The following is an 18845-nucleotide window of genomic DNA, read 5'->3' on the forward strand; positions in this document are numbered from 1 at the left end:
TGGTTCAGAGTTAAATCCCAAGTGAAGCGTGAGAAGTTCTGCACTTCACCTCATTTGCTGCTGTGTGTGTTGGTCGCTCAGCCAAACCTGTCAGAAAAATGTACAGCCGTGTTCACCCGAGTGTACACCTTCACCTACGACTGGTTTACTTTATTTTCAGAACTGCACAGGTTTTTAGTATCAATATGTTGATTGCAATCAAGTTACATGCAAGTTATGTCTAACTTACAAGCTAGCAAGACTAATGGTTGGAATAATTAAGGCTTTGACAAGTTAATAGTAGTTAATTTATTATCACAACCAGGTGCTGCCAATCCCACAAACTACTGGTCCAATTAGCCTAATATTTTAAGTGCATATTTTTGACTGTATACTCAAGGATCTCTCATGGTGGCAATGATTCACAATTGTTAAAAACCTATTTTATTAACTGTTTTATAACGTCATTGACGATTGACACCTCACTCCTCTTAATTGGCTAATATGGACTGCAAGTTTTCCGGAAATCGGCTCAGCTTAAAACAAACAAGTCTTATCGTTTGTTACAGGACACAGTTTGTCTTGGCTCAAAAACTGACATCCATAAAAAAAGTTTTTTCTCTCCAAGGGAAATTCAAAATCAAATCTCTTCTTTGTCCAGCCTGTTTCTCCCAGACATAACTGAGCTCAATATAACATCAATATGAGATTTTGACCTTAAATGCAGCTTCTGAGAAATTCCCTTCCTCTTGTCTCAGCTCGATCCTAGCTAAAGATGTTAAAAAATGTTCTTTTTACTCTCTCACTGCAGTTATCTTTATTTATCTGTAAATAATCAGCTCTTGAGATAACTGAAGGATCCAAAAGAAAAGTTGTCCAAATTTTGTGGGTGTTTTTTAAATCTTTTTCTCAGAGTTGAGAAACCTCTGAGAAGCTTCCTGCTGATTTATTCTTTTGCTACTTATTTCTCCTAAGGGAGGTTTAAAAGTAACAGATCAAAATGTAGTAATCTCCAAGTAAAAAGCTGATTTATTTCTCAGAGACTACTGTGAGCAGAAAAAAAATCCTTCATTTTGAACAGGAGCTTGTGCAGATTCATTCCATTGCTGAATGTTAGAAGCAGCCAAAGTTAGGCATGATACGAGACGAATAAGTCAATTGCTTTTCTTATCTTTGCCGCCATCTTGACTGTAAGGAAACAGCCACACATCGTCATACTACACCAGGAGCATTTTGCATGATTTTATAGACTTTCAGATTTTGTAATTTTTTCGTTAATATTTGTATTATTTGTAGTAGTTTAAAAGGGATTCTTTTTTTTCCTTTGGTCTGTTTTATTTGTTGTTCTATGTTGTGCACAGACAAAACTCAATCCACTCAATCCACTCTGTGCAGCACGCCGTGCATCTGTCAAAATAGACAAGACTTGACTTTTATTAGCTTACGAAATGAACTGCACTCCGTCTGTTGGAATTAATTGTTTAGAGTGGCCACGATCATCCCGAGCAGCTGCTTGGCAGCCGTGCAGAGATTTTCTTTGTGCACTTTTTCTAGTCGAGAGATATTTCAGCCCAGCATGGCTAAAAATAATTTAACCACCAATTATGACTGTGGCAAGCTCCGTACTGTGATGAGGAAGCCATCCAACTTACAGACCTATACTTGACATGAGTGGTATTTGCTTGCATGCACCGTGTTCAGTCTCAGAAGACACAAAATACACACAGACACACACAGAGTTTCCTATTATCTGTCTATGCTGCCCTCTGTCCCTGCTGTCCTTTCTTTCTCCCTCCATTCCCTCCTTGTATTCCTCTACTCCGTGTTATCCTTGTCACTCCATCGTTGTTTAACACCTAAACGCCGGATATTGGATGATAAGGTGTAATCAGGGGCCCCCATCTCAGCCTCAGTGCCTGTGTCAGCGCTGACATGTGGGTTGGCATTTACTGCGTGACAGCTGCTTGACACCGACTCACATCTCTCTTCATTAGGGGAACTGCAGCCAGTTATATTTTGCTCCAATGAGCCTCTGTGTAATCAGTTGTGTTCGACACACCAGTCTAGCCCTGTGACAAGATAATTACCGCTGGTTCCCGAGAGAGACGTGTAGTGGGGAGGACCACACAACTCAAGTAGAAGTTGTAACTGCAGTTGCACCATGACAGGACAATGCAACTCTATTTGTGTCAGCTTAGTCAGGGTTTTTCTGTGGATCATTTTGGAAATGCATAGGTGGAAATGTTTCAGTGTTGGCAGCGCTGAATCTGTAGATTGCTTAACAAGCTGCAGGAGTAGCCTACGCATGAGACTCAAAAGAGCGCTTGCAAATATTCAGACTAAAGGGCTCATTTATACTCCTGTTTCATATAAAAAGAGATAAGTCCGTTTCAAAAGTAAACGTCATTGCCTTCAAACCTCCATGCATTCCTTATGATAATATAGATTCAACCAATAGATGGCACTAGAGGGCGGAGTCAAAAGTTTCAGACAACAACAAATCTGGCAGTGTTGTAGATTGTGGTGATCTGTGAGGTCAACAAATACACAGAGACATGTGGACTGGGATTTTTTTCACTATATTGTCAATTCATTCCATTTCACCATTTTTTAAATGTCCTAATCGTCTCCTACGGTAATATCTTGCTTGACCTACGCTACGCTGCCCCCACAGCCTGTTCTCATTCCAAACTCCTAAAATAGTGCCACTGTCAGTGCTTTGTGTGTGACACTAAAAGGCACCTTTCATGTGCACATGAAATGCTGCTGGACGGCGTGAGTTGAGAACGCAGCCGGACAAAACTGGTCACGGTGTTATTATGTGCCGATGGACAGCAGGACGGCACCTCCTGCATCCGCCCGATACGTGAACAGGCAGCATTACTCGACAATCCGACCAGATAGAACCTGTGAAGCGTCCATGATGCGGCAGGATGATTCGTTAGTTCATTAGGTTGTTCCAAACTTGCAAACATAGAGTGCCAGACCTCCTTAAGGTTCTCCTGATTCACGGGGAACCAAACCTTTGAAAACCCTTAATTCCTCCGTCTGCACTCTTTTAAATCCACCACTGGAACTCTCAAAAGCCCTGCACTCGAGCCATGACTGACAAAAACTTAAATAAACTGCCCAAACCATACAACAAAATCAGATTACAGTTTTTATGCTGAGCTCAAACAGCCCCAATTCAGAGCCAAAACATCAATTACAGAGCCACCCCCTAAGTGCCTGACCAAAACTTACAAAAACTCACCCCTGGTCTTCATGTGTCTTCAGGTGTTTATCTACTGAAAAGCAGGCTTGTAAAGCAACCTACAAGCAGGCAGCCTCACAAAATCCTGCAGATGTGCTCCAGAGGCATTTGCCTGTAAGCAACTGACACTAACCATGTCGCAAAAACACTACCAAAAAACAGAAATGACCTAACCCAAAGGGGAAACTCCATACGACCTAGCTGGGACAGAACAGCGATGATATACTCTGATCATGAAAAATGGGCCACAAACAAATCATCAGCAAACACAGCTTGGTTACACAAACACAGCACTCAGGGTTTAAACAGTGACTCGCTTTACAACACAGCTGCTTGCATAAATCCAAAATGGCAAACTTACCAAACTCGTCCATGTCTCCCAGCAAATCAGAGCAAAAGCAGAGACCACAGTGGACACGTCTAAACTAGCGCACAGCTGAACCAAATCACCGAATCAGCAGGTTCAATCAGGCATGTGCCTGCCACAAAGGCACAATAAAACTTAACAGAATGGACAAGGCCTCAGTTGGCACATGAGGTTGCAACACAACCAAATAAGGCCAAATATGCACAAAGTCTGGACTTCATCATACCAACATGGTGCACGTAAGTTACCGAACGAGCCCTCACTTGTTACAACCCGGCTCAAAGGCTGCGAGTGCTCAGGCCTATAGCCTTGAAATAATAACATTACACTAACACTATTTTTAATGACCACACAGATGTTACGCCAATTAAGTTAGCCATGATATATATATATATATATATATATATATATATATATATATACATATATTGTAACTGGTGGTGTTTTTTTGTTTTGTTAATTACAATTTTGATTAAACTTGTGAATAAACACCAATGAGATATTGATCTCTTAACCAATGAAATATTTAATTCAAGGATCCAAACTTCTTCTACCACTGAAGAAGTATGAACAATAGCAAGGCTCTTAAAAGATCATTTTTCATACACTATGTTACATAGTGCGAGCCATTTCAGAATGACATATTTTTCCTGTAGCGGCTATAAGCCTCATGAAAGTTTAATGAGCAGGAAAAACCTGTTAATGTATTCTTTGCTGGAAAACTCCGGAGCGGCTGTACCCGAGAGGAGCACAAAGGAGAGTAGTGTGAGTGCTTCTCTCAAGTCTTTTCCCACTGTTCAGTCTATCAGTGGTCATAAACATCATCAGTCTGACAGGTCAAACAGTCCATCTGCCCCAGATGTGCTACAGATATTTTGACGGCAGTCTCCCTTGCTTCTCTCGCCTTTAAGCATCCCCTCCAGTCCACCTTTTCCATTTAACAGTTTCCCTGGGTGGCTGTGAAACCTGCCCACCAGGACTTTCTTTGTCCTCGCTCTGTGTTTTTTTCCAAGTGGTCATAAACAAAAATCCCTGCGAGCAGTGACTTTATTCCCGCGACAGAGCCCAGGGCATGGAATTCATCACTCGCTTTGACTGAGTTACACCTCGGCTCAGCTCAAGGTCAAAGCAATTACTGGACTTTCACTCCCACCCTGACCTCCCTCTCCTTCCTTTTCTCTGCTCTCCTCTCCACAAAACTCTACTTCTCACACTCCCTCCTGACCCTGCTTCCTTCTGCCATCACCACACCACTTTTTTTTTTCTCTGACACCCATACTTGTGCTTTTTGTTTTTCTTTGGTGCTCTTTTCTTTTTCCAACTTTGTGACCTTAGCCGCCTTTCCTTCCTCGCTCCACGATGTCTTTCTGGCTGATGCATGTTGCTTACATAAATAGCTGCGTTTTTTCTTTTTCTAGAAAGTTTTTTAAATTACTTTTTTATAGTTTTGTGTAACATGCCTTGAGTTGTAGACTCTAGTATGACCCTGACTGTTGGTAGTTTTCTATTCCACACCAGCAGGGCAGCTGCAGCAGGCTGGTGTCAGTCAGTCAATAATAAAAAGTCACTCGCTGATTTGAAGAAAAAAAAGCAGGCTGGTTTCTGTGAAGGTCAATGTTTTCTGACCTTGTTGCATTGATAAATTGGTGGATTCCAAGAGAAATCGCTCCAGACTTCTAACTGATGCTTCCAATCAAAAAGTGTAGAAAATGACAGTGTTTTTGTTTTTTTTTTACTTTTTTTTTTTAAGAAGTTTTTTTTTTCATTTGCTTTAACACATCCATCCTCTTAGGTTACTTTTTAAACACAGTTTATACACAGACCTAAACTGAATGTCTCTTTCTAAAAATGAAACATTTTGTTTACAAAATGCTCTCACACTCACACAGAAAACATTAAAACATGCAACAACCCACCGAAATTCCATTCACGTAAACAGTAATTTCATCATTATAAAACATTCTTCAACAAATATTTTCAGCATCTCTTACAAAACTAAGGGCTGACATGTTTCCCCCCAGCACTTCTCCTCCTTCCATTATTTGAGTCTGTCGCTGCCTCTGCATCTCACACACGACAGCTTTGGCAGAGCGGGCTGGGCCCCTCTGTGCATCTTCATCTTTGAGACGCACGGTGGACCACAGCAATGCAGCGCGCAGATGATGATCACCGCTCATATTACGCACATCTCTCCCACTGCTGGGCAAGCAGAGGCAAACACGGCCAAGCAAATCACCCTGCAGCCCGCTTGTCTCTCTCTCTCATTTTCTCTTAAGTAACTCTTGGTATTTATGCAGGAGAACTGCCAGTTTCATGCGTCTCCTGCAGAGCACTAAAGTTTGTGTACGGTATGTGAGCAAATGACCCCCTAATTGTAATGTTTCGTCACTTTTAATCTAATTCTAAATCTCAACACTTTCATTAGTTATAATGGGTTGATGGTGACACAGCTTATGCATTATTCATGACATGGCACAGACTATAAGGTCCATAAAGCAGAAAAGAAAACAACAGGAAATTGGCGTGAAACCATCCCAGTTGAAATTCCAGTCTGGCCTGACTCGACCCACCAGGTTCAGGGTTTGGACTTGGGCAATGATAAAGTCACGGATGGTTAGAATTAGGGAAGGAAGCACATGATAAGTTGTGGAAAAAACATCACATTCAAACGGGAAGCGAACACCCAACTCTGACATCAAAGTCTGGGTTTGTGAGACCAATCAGCCCTATAGGTACCTTCATGTTCCTTATATTACATTGCTACTGGTAACATTACAACCTGACACCGTCCTGATGAATTCCATGCATGTTCTCAAGTGATGCACCTGTGGCGTGTCTCGGGTGGATGCGGTAGGTGCCATCCAGCCGTTTGCCGACGTAGAATAACGGCACATTACAGATGATGCAAAAGGTGCCTTTTGGCGTTGCGCCCTTACGCCAAAAGCACTGACAGAGCAGAGCTGTTTGACAAGTTTGGAATGAGACCAGGCTGCATATACGTTATAATATGAACAGACATTGAAATGAACTGTTTATTTGTGATAGGTTATATGCTATAATTAAAACGGGCATAAATAGCCTTCTTTTTCGGGCAAACTTTAAAGTGCAGCAGATCTGGAGGATTCATGACCAGTGTTTTAAAGTACCGTATCGGCATGGGCCCAATATGAATATTTTATGACACTTGAATTATGTGACTTTAATTAGTTGAAATAGGTTTTGCATATTGACAGGATTGTTTCAGGGAGAGCATCATCCAAGCCTGTTAAAATGGCATGATTTAATGTTTTACATCAAAACAAATTTAGCATGTTTTACACGTAACTTAATTTAACATTCTTGTTTTATCCAGAGAATATTAGGAGCAATATGTTAATTCCACTACAAGAGAAACTTGATGTTTTCAGCAGTGAGTTGTAAAAATATGTATATATATATCGGAAATCGGCCAAAATGAGTCAGAAAATATCGAGATATTGGATATCAACAAAAAAACAATATCGTGCTTCCCTATGAAAGAGCCATTTTACCATAAAGTCATCAGATCTTTTTCTTTGGTTTGTATTTTTTCACATGGAGGTTTTTTTCGATCAGCCTGTCTACTATAGTATAACACAAAATGATCTGCCAGAAGCAATTTCAGAATCATTACCTCAGCTGCCACAGGCGAAGAATCAGTTCTCAGTTGAGCACATAATGACTTTTGCCTTCAAATTACAGCTAAGGACAGACTGCAGAATCTGTAGTCTGCTATAGTAAAGGCGACATTGCATCCTTGACAGAAATGCATGACCTTTCTTTTCTACAACGACTGGACAATGGGGCCAAATAATCAAAGGTCTACCTGACTTGAGTGATTACAGAGGTATGGCAAGAAATCAGTCACCACCAGCTCTAAATCACACACAGCAGGGCAGAGAAATGGACAGATTGGACAAGAAGCCCCCTAATGGCATAAGTACCTTATTACACAAGACATGGCAGTAAATTACACAGGTTAAGAAAACTATCCACCCCCTACTGTCTTCTTCCCTTTTCTCTCCAACTCCTCTTTCAAAACATCTGGAAGATCTCGACGATAACGATGTTTCAGATTTAAAATTGAGCGCCTGGTCTAAAAGCCTTTGAGGTGTCTTGGATGAGTGGCTGCGGTCGGCCGGATAGCAGTCTTTAAAACGTCATCTTCATTTCCAGATCCACTTCAAATGCCAATTCAAAAGGCTTTCTGCCGAAGCTTCCACATTTCTTCTATATCAAAAGCTCAGTTTTCAAAAACTTCTTTCATGCCTGTTGATTTATTTTCATTCTAATGACAACATCTAATTTCATATCTCAGCTTGAAAGATTTTTTTTCTTGTGTTTTCTCATCTGTCATAAGCTATTTTCCTCTTTTTAACATTACATTACTGATGAAAATGACTTCTTTGCTCACTCAGTAGAGTCATCCATTTTCCCAAACTACCTCAAAGTTAAATGGCTCGGTAAACAGATAAACAAATCACCAAGTTATATCAGCAAGAGGACTTTAAAATGGGATGATCTGTGGGTGTGCTTTTGCTCAGATTTTTCCTCACATAAATAAAAATATTCACGGCCTGCACCACTACTTCTGGGCCTGATGCATCCACGGTGTAAAAACCTCCTAACACCGTTATTAATTGCAGCTGTTTGGTTCTTTGTAACAAACAGAAGAGGGAGGTTTGCCAGGGTGAAGCGTGACAGTGATCCATGCTGACTAATGTGACAGTGTTTCCTCAGGTGAATGTGTCACATATTACACCTGGCACTGGTGTGATGGATTACCAAGCCCCCAGGTTATAATATCTTGGAGAAAATGCTCATGGTAACACACACACACACACACAAAATCATTGTGTCACAGAGACGCAGACAGCAGGGTGCACAAAAAGAGGTGCACATACAGTATTGTGGCTGTGACAACCATCATAAAACACGAACAGAATGCATAAGAAATGGTTGCAGGAATATGTCAACACGTGTACAAAACACAAAAAGATTTTCAAAGGCCCTAAAAAAATAAAAAATTCTCAATCAGCTTGATATCAGCGATGATTTCTACACGTGTTAAGTCTGTGGCCCTCTGTGGTTTGAATCAGGCTAAACCTCCTTACATCCGGCTGGATTTAGCAACACTTGAAAATCAAAAGCATTTTTTTCCACAGAGATCCCTCAATGCTAGTACAAAATAACTCTCCATTATGCTGCCTTTGCCTTGTTTGATACAGACTTGATCAGTCTGACCCCACACAAGCTGGATAAGCTTCAAAAGTGTTTGACTGTGGAACCTTTAATAAACTGACTAAGGGTGAAACAAGATGAATGGCCAAAAGAAGAATCACACCTCCAACACACACTCAACTCAGATTTGCACTCAAGGAAATAAACCAAAAAAAACACAGAAAGCCAACTGAAGGTGTTTTGTCTCTGGAGACACACAACCAACTGAGCAGCAAAAACACAACCTCCCTAAAAAGTCTCCCAGCCAGGCTGACTGCCAGCAGCTGAGGGAGAACATCACAGGTGCATCCAATAGCTCCTGATTAGCAGGGAAACCTGTGACCTATGTTATGTGGCTTCTCCTCCCCATCAATTTAGTGAACCTAAATGTTTTGTCAGGTAGCAAGCACCTAAGGAGGTTTAAAAAAGTGCACCCAAAGAGCACCTGAGTGGACACTGTCCCTTTATTTCCAGTGTCTTGGGCTGTCTCAAGGTTTCAGAAAGCTACCCCTCTAACCAGCACACTATACCAAGGCCATGAATCAGCTTATGGTCAACTGCCTCCTGTGCCCTCCACTTCCTCCCTAACCTATGAATACTTAATGCCACGGAGAAAAACTTAACACTTAAGAGTAGAAACAAGTTTTCAGGGGCTTTAATGAGTATTGGGTTTTAAAAACAGTGTTTTTTGCTGTTGCAGCAGATATCTATAAATCCTATACCACCAGGGAATTCTTCTTCTACACAACCTCCAGGACTTTAATTGGCTACATCCAATAAAACACCATGTTTTTACATCCTGATATCCCAACTACCTCTGCCAGCAGCGCCGTTGCTGCCATCATTACAAATGGAAACACAGTCGTCAAAGACTAATAAAAAGTTGGTTCTAATGGTTTGCGGTGCTGCATTGTTTTGAACACTGGAGCTCTAAGTTTGTGTTTAATGTGACATATTAAAATTTTACACAAATGGCTGGAATATGAGCCATGATGGGAGACAGGAATGAACACACTCATATCCCCAGGGGAAGCAGTGCTGAATTATCAAGTTTGAACAAGAATTAGAAAGATTTCAAATGACAAGCTTTTTAATGTCAGGGTTAATCAGATGCCTTGGAATGAAAAAAAATAAAAGAAAAAAACATTAAATGCTACATCATTAGATACTGAATTGTGCTTTGCAACTAGCAAGCCTTTAGGGGAAAGAAAATGCAGGCTTTTGTTTATTTCAAATCTATTTACGGTTTTGCTACAGGGGAACACAGGTTGTTATTTTGTACAGTACAATTACAGCGGCTAGCTTGAGGGACAAGTAAATTACAACGTAATTGGACAGATGATACAGCATGGCTCTTGGCTTCGTCTCCATGTCACAGGTGGTTGAAAAATAACCCGCTGAGCTGATATTGTTGTGTGTGTGTTTGTGAAGTAATATTTGACAAATGACTGAAGACATCTTGCTAGATGAGGGGAAATACAATTTATTTCCTCAAGGACAGGTGGTTTTATGATGTAGTCACCTTTAGATGAAACCACGTGTGTGTTCTCAGTGTTGCACGAGTGTAAGTGAGCATTTACATATGCATAGATAAAGTATGTCTGTGTGTGTTCCTCCAATTTGATCTCAGTTGTGAATTTTACCCGAATGAGTAACAACATAGTGGTCCAGTCGCCCGTCTGTTCTGCAGCCCCTATGCAATTGTAATTGCATTAGTGCAGTGTTGATTTTTTTATTAGACACCTTTTCCCTGAGTCCCCAGGCTCATTTTCCATTATTAGACTGACTGTGGAAGGACAATACAGAGCCTCACGCTGCCGCACGTAGAGTCCCTCCAGGCCAAACTTCATTCCAAAGTGAGCCAGCGATAAGTGGGCAGAACTGAGACCATTGAGGGGATTTGGGAAGGAATGATGCAGGCCGTCTTTGTTTTCTTCTTCTGGCCTGTTCACGCAAGTATATTTCTATCCAGCTGTGAGGGAAAATGTACCCCAAATTCGAGAAATATCACACACAAAGCAACATTGGGATGCTTTTGTCATGCAAATATAGCATTTGCAATCATAAATCACCACCAAACACAATGAATTATTATTATTATTAGTATTATTATTATTAGTATTATTATTATTATTATTATTATTATGTTCTGACACCTTGAACCTTGAAACCTGAGAAAATTGGTTTTATTTCTTTTGATAACATACCGTAAAAGGCAATAACAAACTTAGCAAGAGATACCCAACAAATTGCAGGAAATTAGAAAAAGAAAATGACCTGAAAATTACTTTTAAAAAATTAATTCTTTCAAAATAATACAAAAAAATGCACAAAGAACTACATTTATAATTACTATTTTTACAATTATTGTTAACTATTTTGTCTGTATATTTATTTTTTACATTTTGGGGTTTGGGGTTTTTTTTTCTCTATTTTGCTCAATTTCAGGTAATTCTCTTGTAACCTGTAACTTCTCCCCATGTTTTTTAAAAGATATCAAGCCAATTTGCTCATGTTTGTTTTAACAAAAGCATTTAAATCACTGCTTATCTCATAATTTCTTAATCAGCAGTTGAATAAGCTGTGCTAGGTTTCTTTGTCTATGATGATAAAAAATATTTAATCAGCCTTTGCCATTTCCATTGAACATTAATTTGAAATTTATTTGCAAAAACGTATCAGTTAAAAGCCCAGCTGTGCGCTCGGGTTGGTTTTCATCTGTTTGTTGTTGTTTTTTTTTTTGGTCTCTGCATCTTTCTATCCCTCTGTCTTAGACTCTCTTACGTTTACACATTTCTCCTTCCATCAACCTGATGGTCTAGAACGTAGACCATCAGGTTGACCGTGGCTCAGATGCTGCACAGTGAGTCACAGCGCTCTTTTACTCAGGCCTTCAAATCAGCAACATTTGCCTGAGTGTTGGCCGGCAATGTCACTTACTAATGTTTGGAATTTCTTTATCAGGTGTTTGCGGCTCGTTCCCCTTCGTTTTCACTGCTGATTCACCTGCTGCTGTACTGTCTGACAAAACATAAAAGACAGCAGGTGTCAAACGGTCTCATTTTAGTTGTCTCTCTCTCTCTCTCTCTCTCTCTCTCTCTCTCTCTCTCTCTCTCTCTATTTTTTCCAATTTTACTTTTTTCTTTCAGTGCATTTTTGTTTCCTCTCTCCTCTCTTGTTACTTCTCCAATTCACCTCAGTCCCTTTCTCCTCTGTCTTCATTTCTTCATTTCAACTTTGATCTGTCTCCCCTCTCCTCTCCTCCCCTCCCCTCTCCTCTCCTCTCCTCTCCTCTCCTCTCCTCCCCTCCCCTCTCCTCTCCTCCTCCTCTCCTCTCCTCTCCTCTCCTCCTTGTCTTTGTGTACCCATGCTTGCCGTTTCTTTTCTTCAGTATATCCTCCTCTTTTCTGTTCTTGCTTAACTCCAGCCCCCACCCCCAATCTTTCTCTTCTCCTTGAAAACATTCATGAAAATGTAATGTGCATTTAAGCAATGGTGAATCACAGTCATTTTGTGCCATTACGATAATTACCGCGAACAAACAAGACCATTACAGAAAGATTTGCATCTCCTGCTGGCCTCCGCAAAGCAGTTTGTATTACCTGACTCCAGCTGAGGGCTGCAATAAAATGTGCTGGACTGTATCAAAGGAATAGGGTGCTTTTTTTGCCAAAATTGAACCAAAGTGTGAAGACTCTCTAGTGATGGCAGATGGTGGAGGGAACGATGAAAAGAATTACCTTCGACGTGTTTATCTAGCAAGTGGGAGATGTGTAATCAGTGGTTTTCTTGCATTTGAGCTACCGAGGTCCAAAAAACATGAGCAGCTGTGGTTAAGTGTCTTACTGTGCCTATAATTCAGTATTTTGACATGCTCACCAAAATTACTTAATTTTGTTGTTGTGTGGAATGTTGTGTTGATGGATACTGATGTCCTGGTTTCTACTGTGTAACAGCAAATGCATAGAATAGAACAGAAGTATACTCGTAGAACCTGTCATATTATATCCTATGAAAATAAATGCACAACAGTTCGAGTGATATTATACAAACTAGCTCCCTACGAATGATACGGAGGTTAGGTTTAGGCAAGTTACTGTCGTTAGGTTTAACAAAAGAAACATGGAGAGGAAGTACCTTAAAATCACTCAAAGTTCACACGGTTCTGAACACACATATCCAGGGAGAGTATTGACCAATCCATCACCCCAACCTGCCTCCTTTAGTGGGAAGGGCACAAAATGTAGAAGTCTAAGATAATAATAACAGTAAGGTGCAATTCCAAAATATATACAATAAATGTAATTCCAAAATTAAGAGCGACATGTGTCTTTTGATCCAATATAAACTACTATGACTACTGGCAGAAAACAGGTGGCCAACAGTCTCAGTTTCATGCTTTATTGAACCAGCTGACCTCCTCCCTAAGACATTTTTGAATCTTTAATAACTTAAGATGGAAACATGAAGCTGGGTCATTTTAGACATTTGAACAAATGACAAATACTGTCATCTAGCGACAGCTCGGTAATAAAATAAATGAATAAGTTCTTGGAAATACTTATTTTACTCCTAATTGCTCTAATGTTCTAAAGCCATAGCTTGCAGCATGTAAGCACTCAAGCACACAGTCTAAAGGAAGATGTGAAATCACATCATGAACTGAGGTTTGTGAAAATAAACTTTAACCAGAAAATCCAACTTCGAGGGTTGCCCCTCTCTGCCTGCCACTGTGATGATTTCCGTCCGTGGCTCATTGGTTCGTCTATATATTTGTCTGTCTTTATTGATTCTGTGCCAGTTTGTGTGTTTCTGTCCCGCTGTCCGTCTATATGCATATGCATTTCTGCCTATGGGTGTCAACCTGTATCAATCTTTGTGTGTGTGTGTGCTTTTGTGTGTTTGTGAGAGGGTGGAGTGAGGCGTGAGGCCGGTGAGGCCGCAGAGCCCCGGGCTGCTATGAAGAGAAGGATGGGCACTGACTTGTAAACTTGTTTTCATCCACACATGCAGACACCCACTAACAGACACACACTCTCACACACACACTTGTTTTCTCCACAGTGCCCCAGGGAAGAGGGGAGGCTTTCAAGGCAACTGTGGAACCTTCATTCAACCAGAAAAAAGGATTTTTTTTTTTTTTTGCCATATCCCAACTGAAGCTGTTGTGTGTTTTTGTGTGTTTGCAGATTACTGTGCATATGTGTGTGTTTGAAAAAGAAAGAGACAAAAAGATGGAGAAGTGGAGAAAACACAATAAAGGCTCATTAAACCAGAAAGGGCACATATGGACTTTCCAATTCCACTCTAATCAACTGCTGCGCCGCACTAAATCCATCATTTGTCTTCCTGCTTTTGGCTTAATAATTACGTCCGATGCATTATTATGGATAATGTGTTGTGCAGTGCATAAAATGGTCGTGATGCTACAGAGACTATAGAGCGTGATGGCCGCTGTGCAGAGTGCTGTTTCCCACTAGAATAACAGACAGCTATTATCATACAGCACAGAGCCATTTTGTCCTGATAAGAGACTGATAAGAGGCTCTTAAGCCTTTGGAAAGTGGAACACACTTTGCTGTCCTTGAATGAGAGTACTCACCCTCAGTCATGTCAATTTGTCAATTTCGGCCTTTTCTCTGTCAATGTTTCTTTCTTTTCCTCTGTAGTCATCCATTTAGTGACAAATTGCTTCATGTATCTCTCTCTCTCTCTCTCTCTTTGTCTCTCTCTCTTTACAGGGGGATGAAGTGCTGACTGTCATTAAAACTAAGGCTCAGTGGCCGGCATGGCAGCCGCTCAACCTGTAAGTATCACTCAGTGTCACTTTCACTACAGGGAACAGGTACTTCTGCTTCAGATATGACTGGAAAAATCAGATTTGTAATTTAAAAAAATAATAATAAAAACAGGAAATTGTGAAATAGCAAAGGTCAAACTTGAGGAGTTAGCATCCATTTCTGCTGAGGAATTAGTACATTGTGTATTGTTGGTGTTTGTGTAGGTGCCAGGGTATTATTATTACTATTATTATTAATATTGTTATTTGGTCACAATTCTGATAACTAAAAAGAAGAAATTAAATGGACACTTTGCCATTTCAGCAGCAGCATTGTGTTTCACAAAGTTCATTATATTGTAAGTTTCTGTGGCTGAAAACCTTCAGTTGACGGATTACACGCCTCTCTGTCGGTTAAGGAAATTGTATAACCTTGGGTCTATAAAACGTTCTAGTCTGATGGCTGAGCTGAAACAAGACTGATTTTCTCTGCTCATGAAAAGTTTATATTTTGGAGGCTCAAAATATAAAACAATATGTCTTTTTTTCTGTTGAAAAGCATCCTGTGCATTCCTTCAAACCAAGATTATTGTTTATTTTTCTAAAGCATAACATAATGTCTTTGGTTTGAAGTCAAAAACAGATGTATGCAATTCTTGCTCAGTGATCCATGAATTACATTATATTACAAATGCTACGTCTACATAATTTAGGACATGCTGCATTACCAAGGACACAATATGGGACACAAATTTAATTTCTTTGTTACAGAAATCTTAAATAATGTGACCTTTCAATGGATCACACAGACCTAGTCTTCATTATGGGCAAAATTAATTTGCTGGATGCTTACATAAAAGTTGGAAAACCTTACCAATTCTGATTTACTCTGTGAAATATAAAATATAGCTGAGAGCAGATACTATTGTGTTGTGCAATAATGTATGCATTAAAAGAAAATACATATTCCTAATTGTTTTATGATTCCTTTCTTTATACAGCTCTTAAAAGCCCGGCTGAATACAAGCCTATTAAGGCCGAATAGTCACACAGTCTGGCATCCTGTGCACTCTTTGGAATTAGTTCAAGAGCAATTAGAAACTTATCACTATTCTAGCCCTCAGCACTGCATGAACGGCGACACACACACACACACACACACACATGCACACTAATATACTGTATCTTTCTCCAAACATCTGTTTAATTACCCCTCCTAGCGTTGTCTGTCATTTGCGATATATTGTGCCTCTATTATTTTTACTAATGAGAACATTCACACAGGCACACACTCAGTGTGAGGATGAAATATTACCTAATTTTGTTCAATTTTGCATGCAAAGTTGTCAAGTTGGTCTAAAATATGTGTTTGCACTTGTGTCTTGGATATGTAAGGCGTGATAATTAAGATAACAAGGAATGTTTTTCGTAAAGAAACTCAAATTACCCTATTATTATCTTCAAATGTTTTATTATTTTCAATAGGTTTCAGACATTCAAAGTGAATATGTCTTTATGAGCTAATTTCCTGCCACTAATTGGATATTTCAGAGCTTCAGTTACCCAGCAGTTAGCAGATTGTGACAGGGGTCAGAGGTCTTGACATCAGAGCTGGCAGTTATGCAACTAATTAACTAAAATTTGCAATAGAGGAGTGTTGAGATATAGGAAAATGTTTTTCCTTGGATGACCATATTCAAAACATACTATGGGCTGTTGCATAGCAGTGCAAAATGAGGACCCAAACGCAGGCAACAAAACTTAAGGTACAAAAGAAAGAGAAAAACAAAATAAACCAACACCACTCTTGATGACACCACTACCACATGGATGAATACGGTGACGAAATCTAAAACTTAACATAAGAGACAAATAGTCAGCACCATGAAGCCAGTTCAACAGATCCAGGCAGAAAACAGGAGGGAAGTAACACAAGACATGACACATGAGGAGCTAGACTTTCAAAGTAAAACCAGATATAAACTAAACAGATGAATCCATAAAACAAAAACAAAAAAAAACAACAGTACAAACCAAAACCCAGCATCATGACAAGACCTGTTTCATCCAAATAGTATTTAAAAATACATTAAATTCATGGAAAAAAAAACCTGGAGTATAAAGGAAGATAGTAAATGGGAAGATCTGTGTGGAAACGGTCACAAAGAAATCAATAGTCATTAAGTCTATATGAAAGAAACCTTGATTTTGACATTGTATTGAAGAAATTGTGGGAAAATGGAGCCACGTGCTGCTTTTGGGGACTGCCCAGTAATTCAAGGGTTTTGGAGAGGCTTTATAAAAAGAAATTGACAAAGCTATGGAGTTAAATGTCCTGTAAGACATTGAAGACATTTATAAAAAATGGTTTTCCTTTTCTCACCTCGGTCGCCAGGCGAGCAGCTCCATCAGCAGAGTTTTCTGTGGACCGAACTCGTCACCTGATGTCCTTCCTCACCATGCTCGGGCCCAGCCCAGACTGGAACGTCGGGCTGTCAGGAGAGGACCTCTGCACTAAGGAGTGTGGCTGGGTCCAGAGGCTGGAGACAGACCTCATCCCCTGGGATGCAGGCACTGACAGTGGTGTCACATACGAGGTAATATATCCTGAATTTACTGGTTAGTTCAAAGGTGTGTTGACAGTAACAGAAACCTGAGAGGTGTAAAATCAAGTAGAAGCTTGCAGTTGCCGTTATGGAGGACTGCTGGAAAAATGATGATGAAATAGTGGTGTCCTTGTGGCCTGCTTGCCAAAAAGAAGAAAAAGCATGGAGGTTATAATGGTACCCAAAAGAGTAAATGGAGCATGCCATTAGCTCAGTAATGTTAACTGTGTTGTCTGCTCTAACACTCTAAACTGCAATTTTAGCTTGACTAATATCAGTCCAACCTCCATCTCTATTAGCTAGTTACCTACTGACCGTTGTTAATTTGTTGATTCCTAAAAACAAATTAGATAAATTATATGCATTGATTTAGAGGAAAGAATAGGAAGTTAGCTGCATTCATGGCCAATCACTTTGTCCATACCAGAAGACTTGAGAACATGCGCAGTACCTGCCTCATTCAATCAATAAGCAAAGCCACAGAGAAAGCAACCAGGTGGATTTGGATTTAGAGGGCTGATATGTGGGCCGTTGAAGCTGGAATGCAAGTTGGGGCCTGAGTCCGGCTAAGTAGCCTAGCTGAGGGTGCCTGATGTTAAAACACAAGAAATAACATGTTCTTATCCCAAGTCATCATATACCTCTGCTTTGCAATGGACTTCTGCATCTACATATTACGCTCTGGGTATCCTTCTGTGTCAGCTCTGTTCTGGGATGCTGCTATCATGATGTCAACATAGTGGGATGTTAAGAACGTTAACAAATGCACAATCTCACATGGATGGTTAAGATTAGAGGAAAGAGGCACATGGTTAGATGGTCTATAGGCACCCTTGCACTCCTTTTATTGTTGTTATTAGCAGCGTTTCCACCTGGAGCCATCCTGCCTGTCTGTCTGGCTGCGATCTCACCTGATGCTGTTCAGCAGCATTTCATGTTGATGGGACAGGTTCTGTTCATCCATGATCTCAACTGATGCAGCAGGTGTCATCCAGCCGTCCGCTGGCGTATGATAACACTGCGACCGGTTATATCCACCTGCTATCTGATACTGTTCAGAGGTGTAATATGCAGACTTGAAAGGTGGCTTTGGGCATCACAATCTTAGGCCAACAGTGCTGTCAAAGCGGAAGTATTTTACGAGTTCAGTGAACAGGCTACAAATAACATCGCTGATGATGCGTCCCAGCACATCCAAATGAATCATGCACATATCTAATGAAACAGTTCAGGTCAAAACAAAACAATTCACTGTGACCTCACGTTCGTCCGATTCTCATGAACACGATATCTCAGGAAAGCCTGCAGGAAATTTAATTGTGACCTCACAAGACACATTTTTAGCCATGACTCACAAATTTTCTAATTATGACAAAATTACAGTCAAATGTCTAATAGGATTCAATAATTAGGTGATGACACTTTCTGTCTAAAAGGTCCAAGGTCAGCTTCACTTTGACATCATAATGTTCTGCAAAAACTTTTCTGGCCATTATAAAGCCTCAGAACTTGGGAGCAGAAGGGGAGACATTTGGTCAGATACTGAATTGGTGACACTAATCTTGAAACTGTGCTGACTGTATGGATAGATCTTCTGTGCTGCCAGGAGGGAAGATGTTTATG

At 40.2% G+C, this 18845-nt stretch overlaps 1 protein-coding gene across 2 annotated transcripts in view; it reads left to right on the plus strand.

The window, feature by feature from the left end:
* The window catches only part of spon1b (spondin 1b), a 92139-nt gene that overhangs the window by 54008 nt on the left and 19286 nt on the right, over positions 1 to 18845 (plus strand). For both annotated transcript variants that reach the window (XM_042495899.2, XM_042495900.2), the window contains exons 7-8: positions 14579 to 14643; positions 17012 to 17213. In XM_042495899.2, coding sequence (XP_042351833.2) covers positions 14579 to 14643; positions 17012 to 17213 — 267 coding nt within the window. The remainder of the gene's footprint in view (positions 1 to 14578; positions 14644 to 17011; positions 17214 to 18845) is intronic.

Source organism: Plectropomus leopardus, chromosome 7 (assembly GCF_026936395.1).
Source record: "Plectropomus leopardus strain MGB_pleo_1.0 chromosome 7, ASM2693639v1, whole genome shotgun sequence".
NCBI classification, from domain to species: Eukaryota; Metazoa; Chordata; class Actinopteri; order Perciformes; family Serranidae; genus Plectropomus; species Plectropomus leopardus.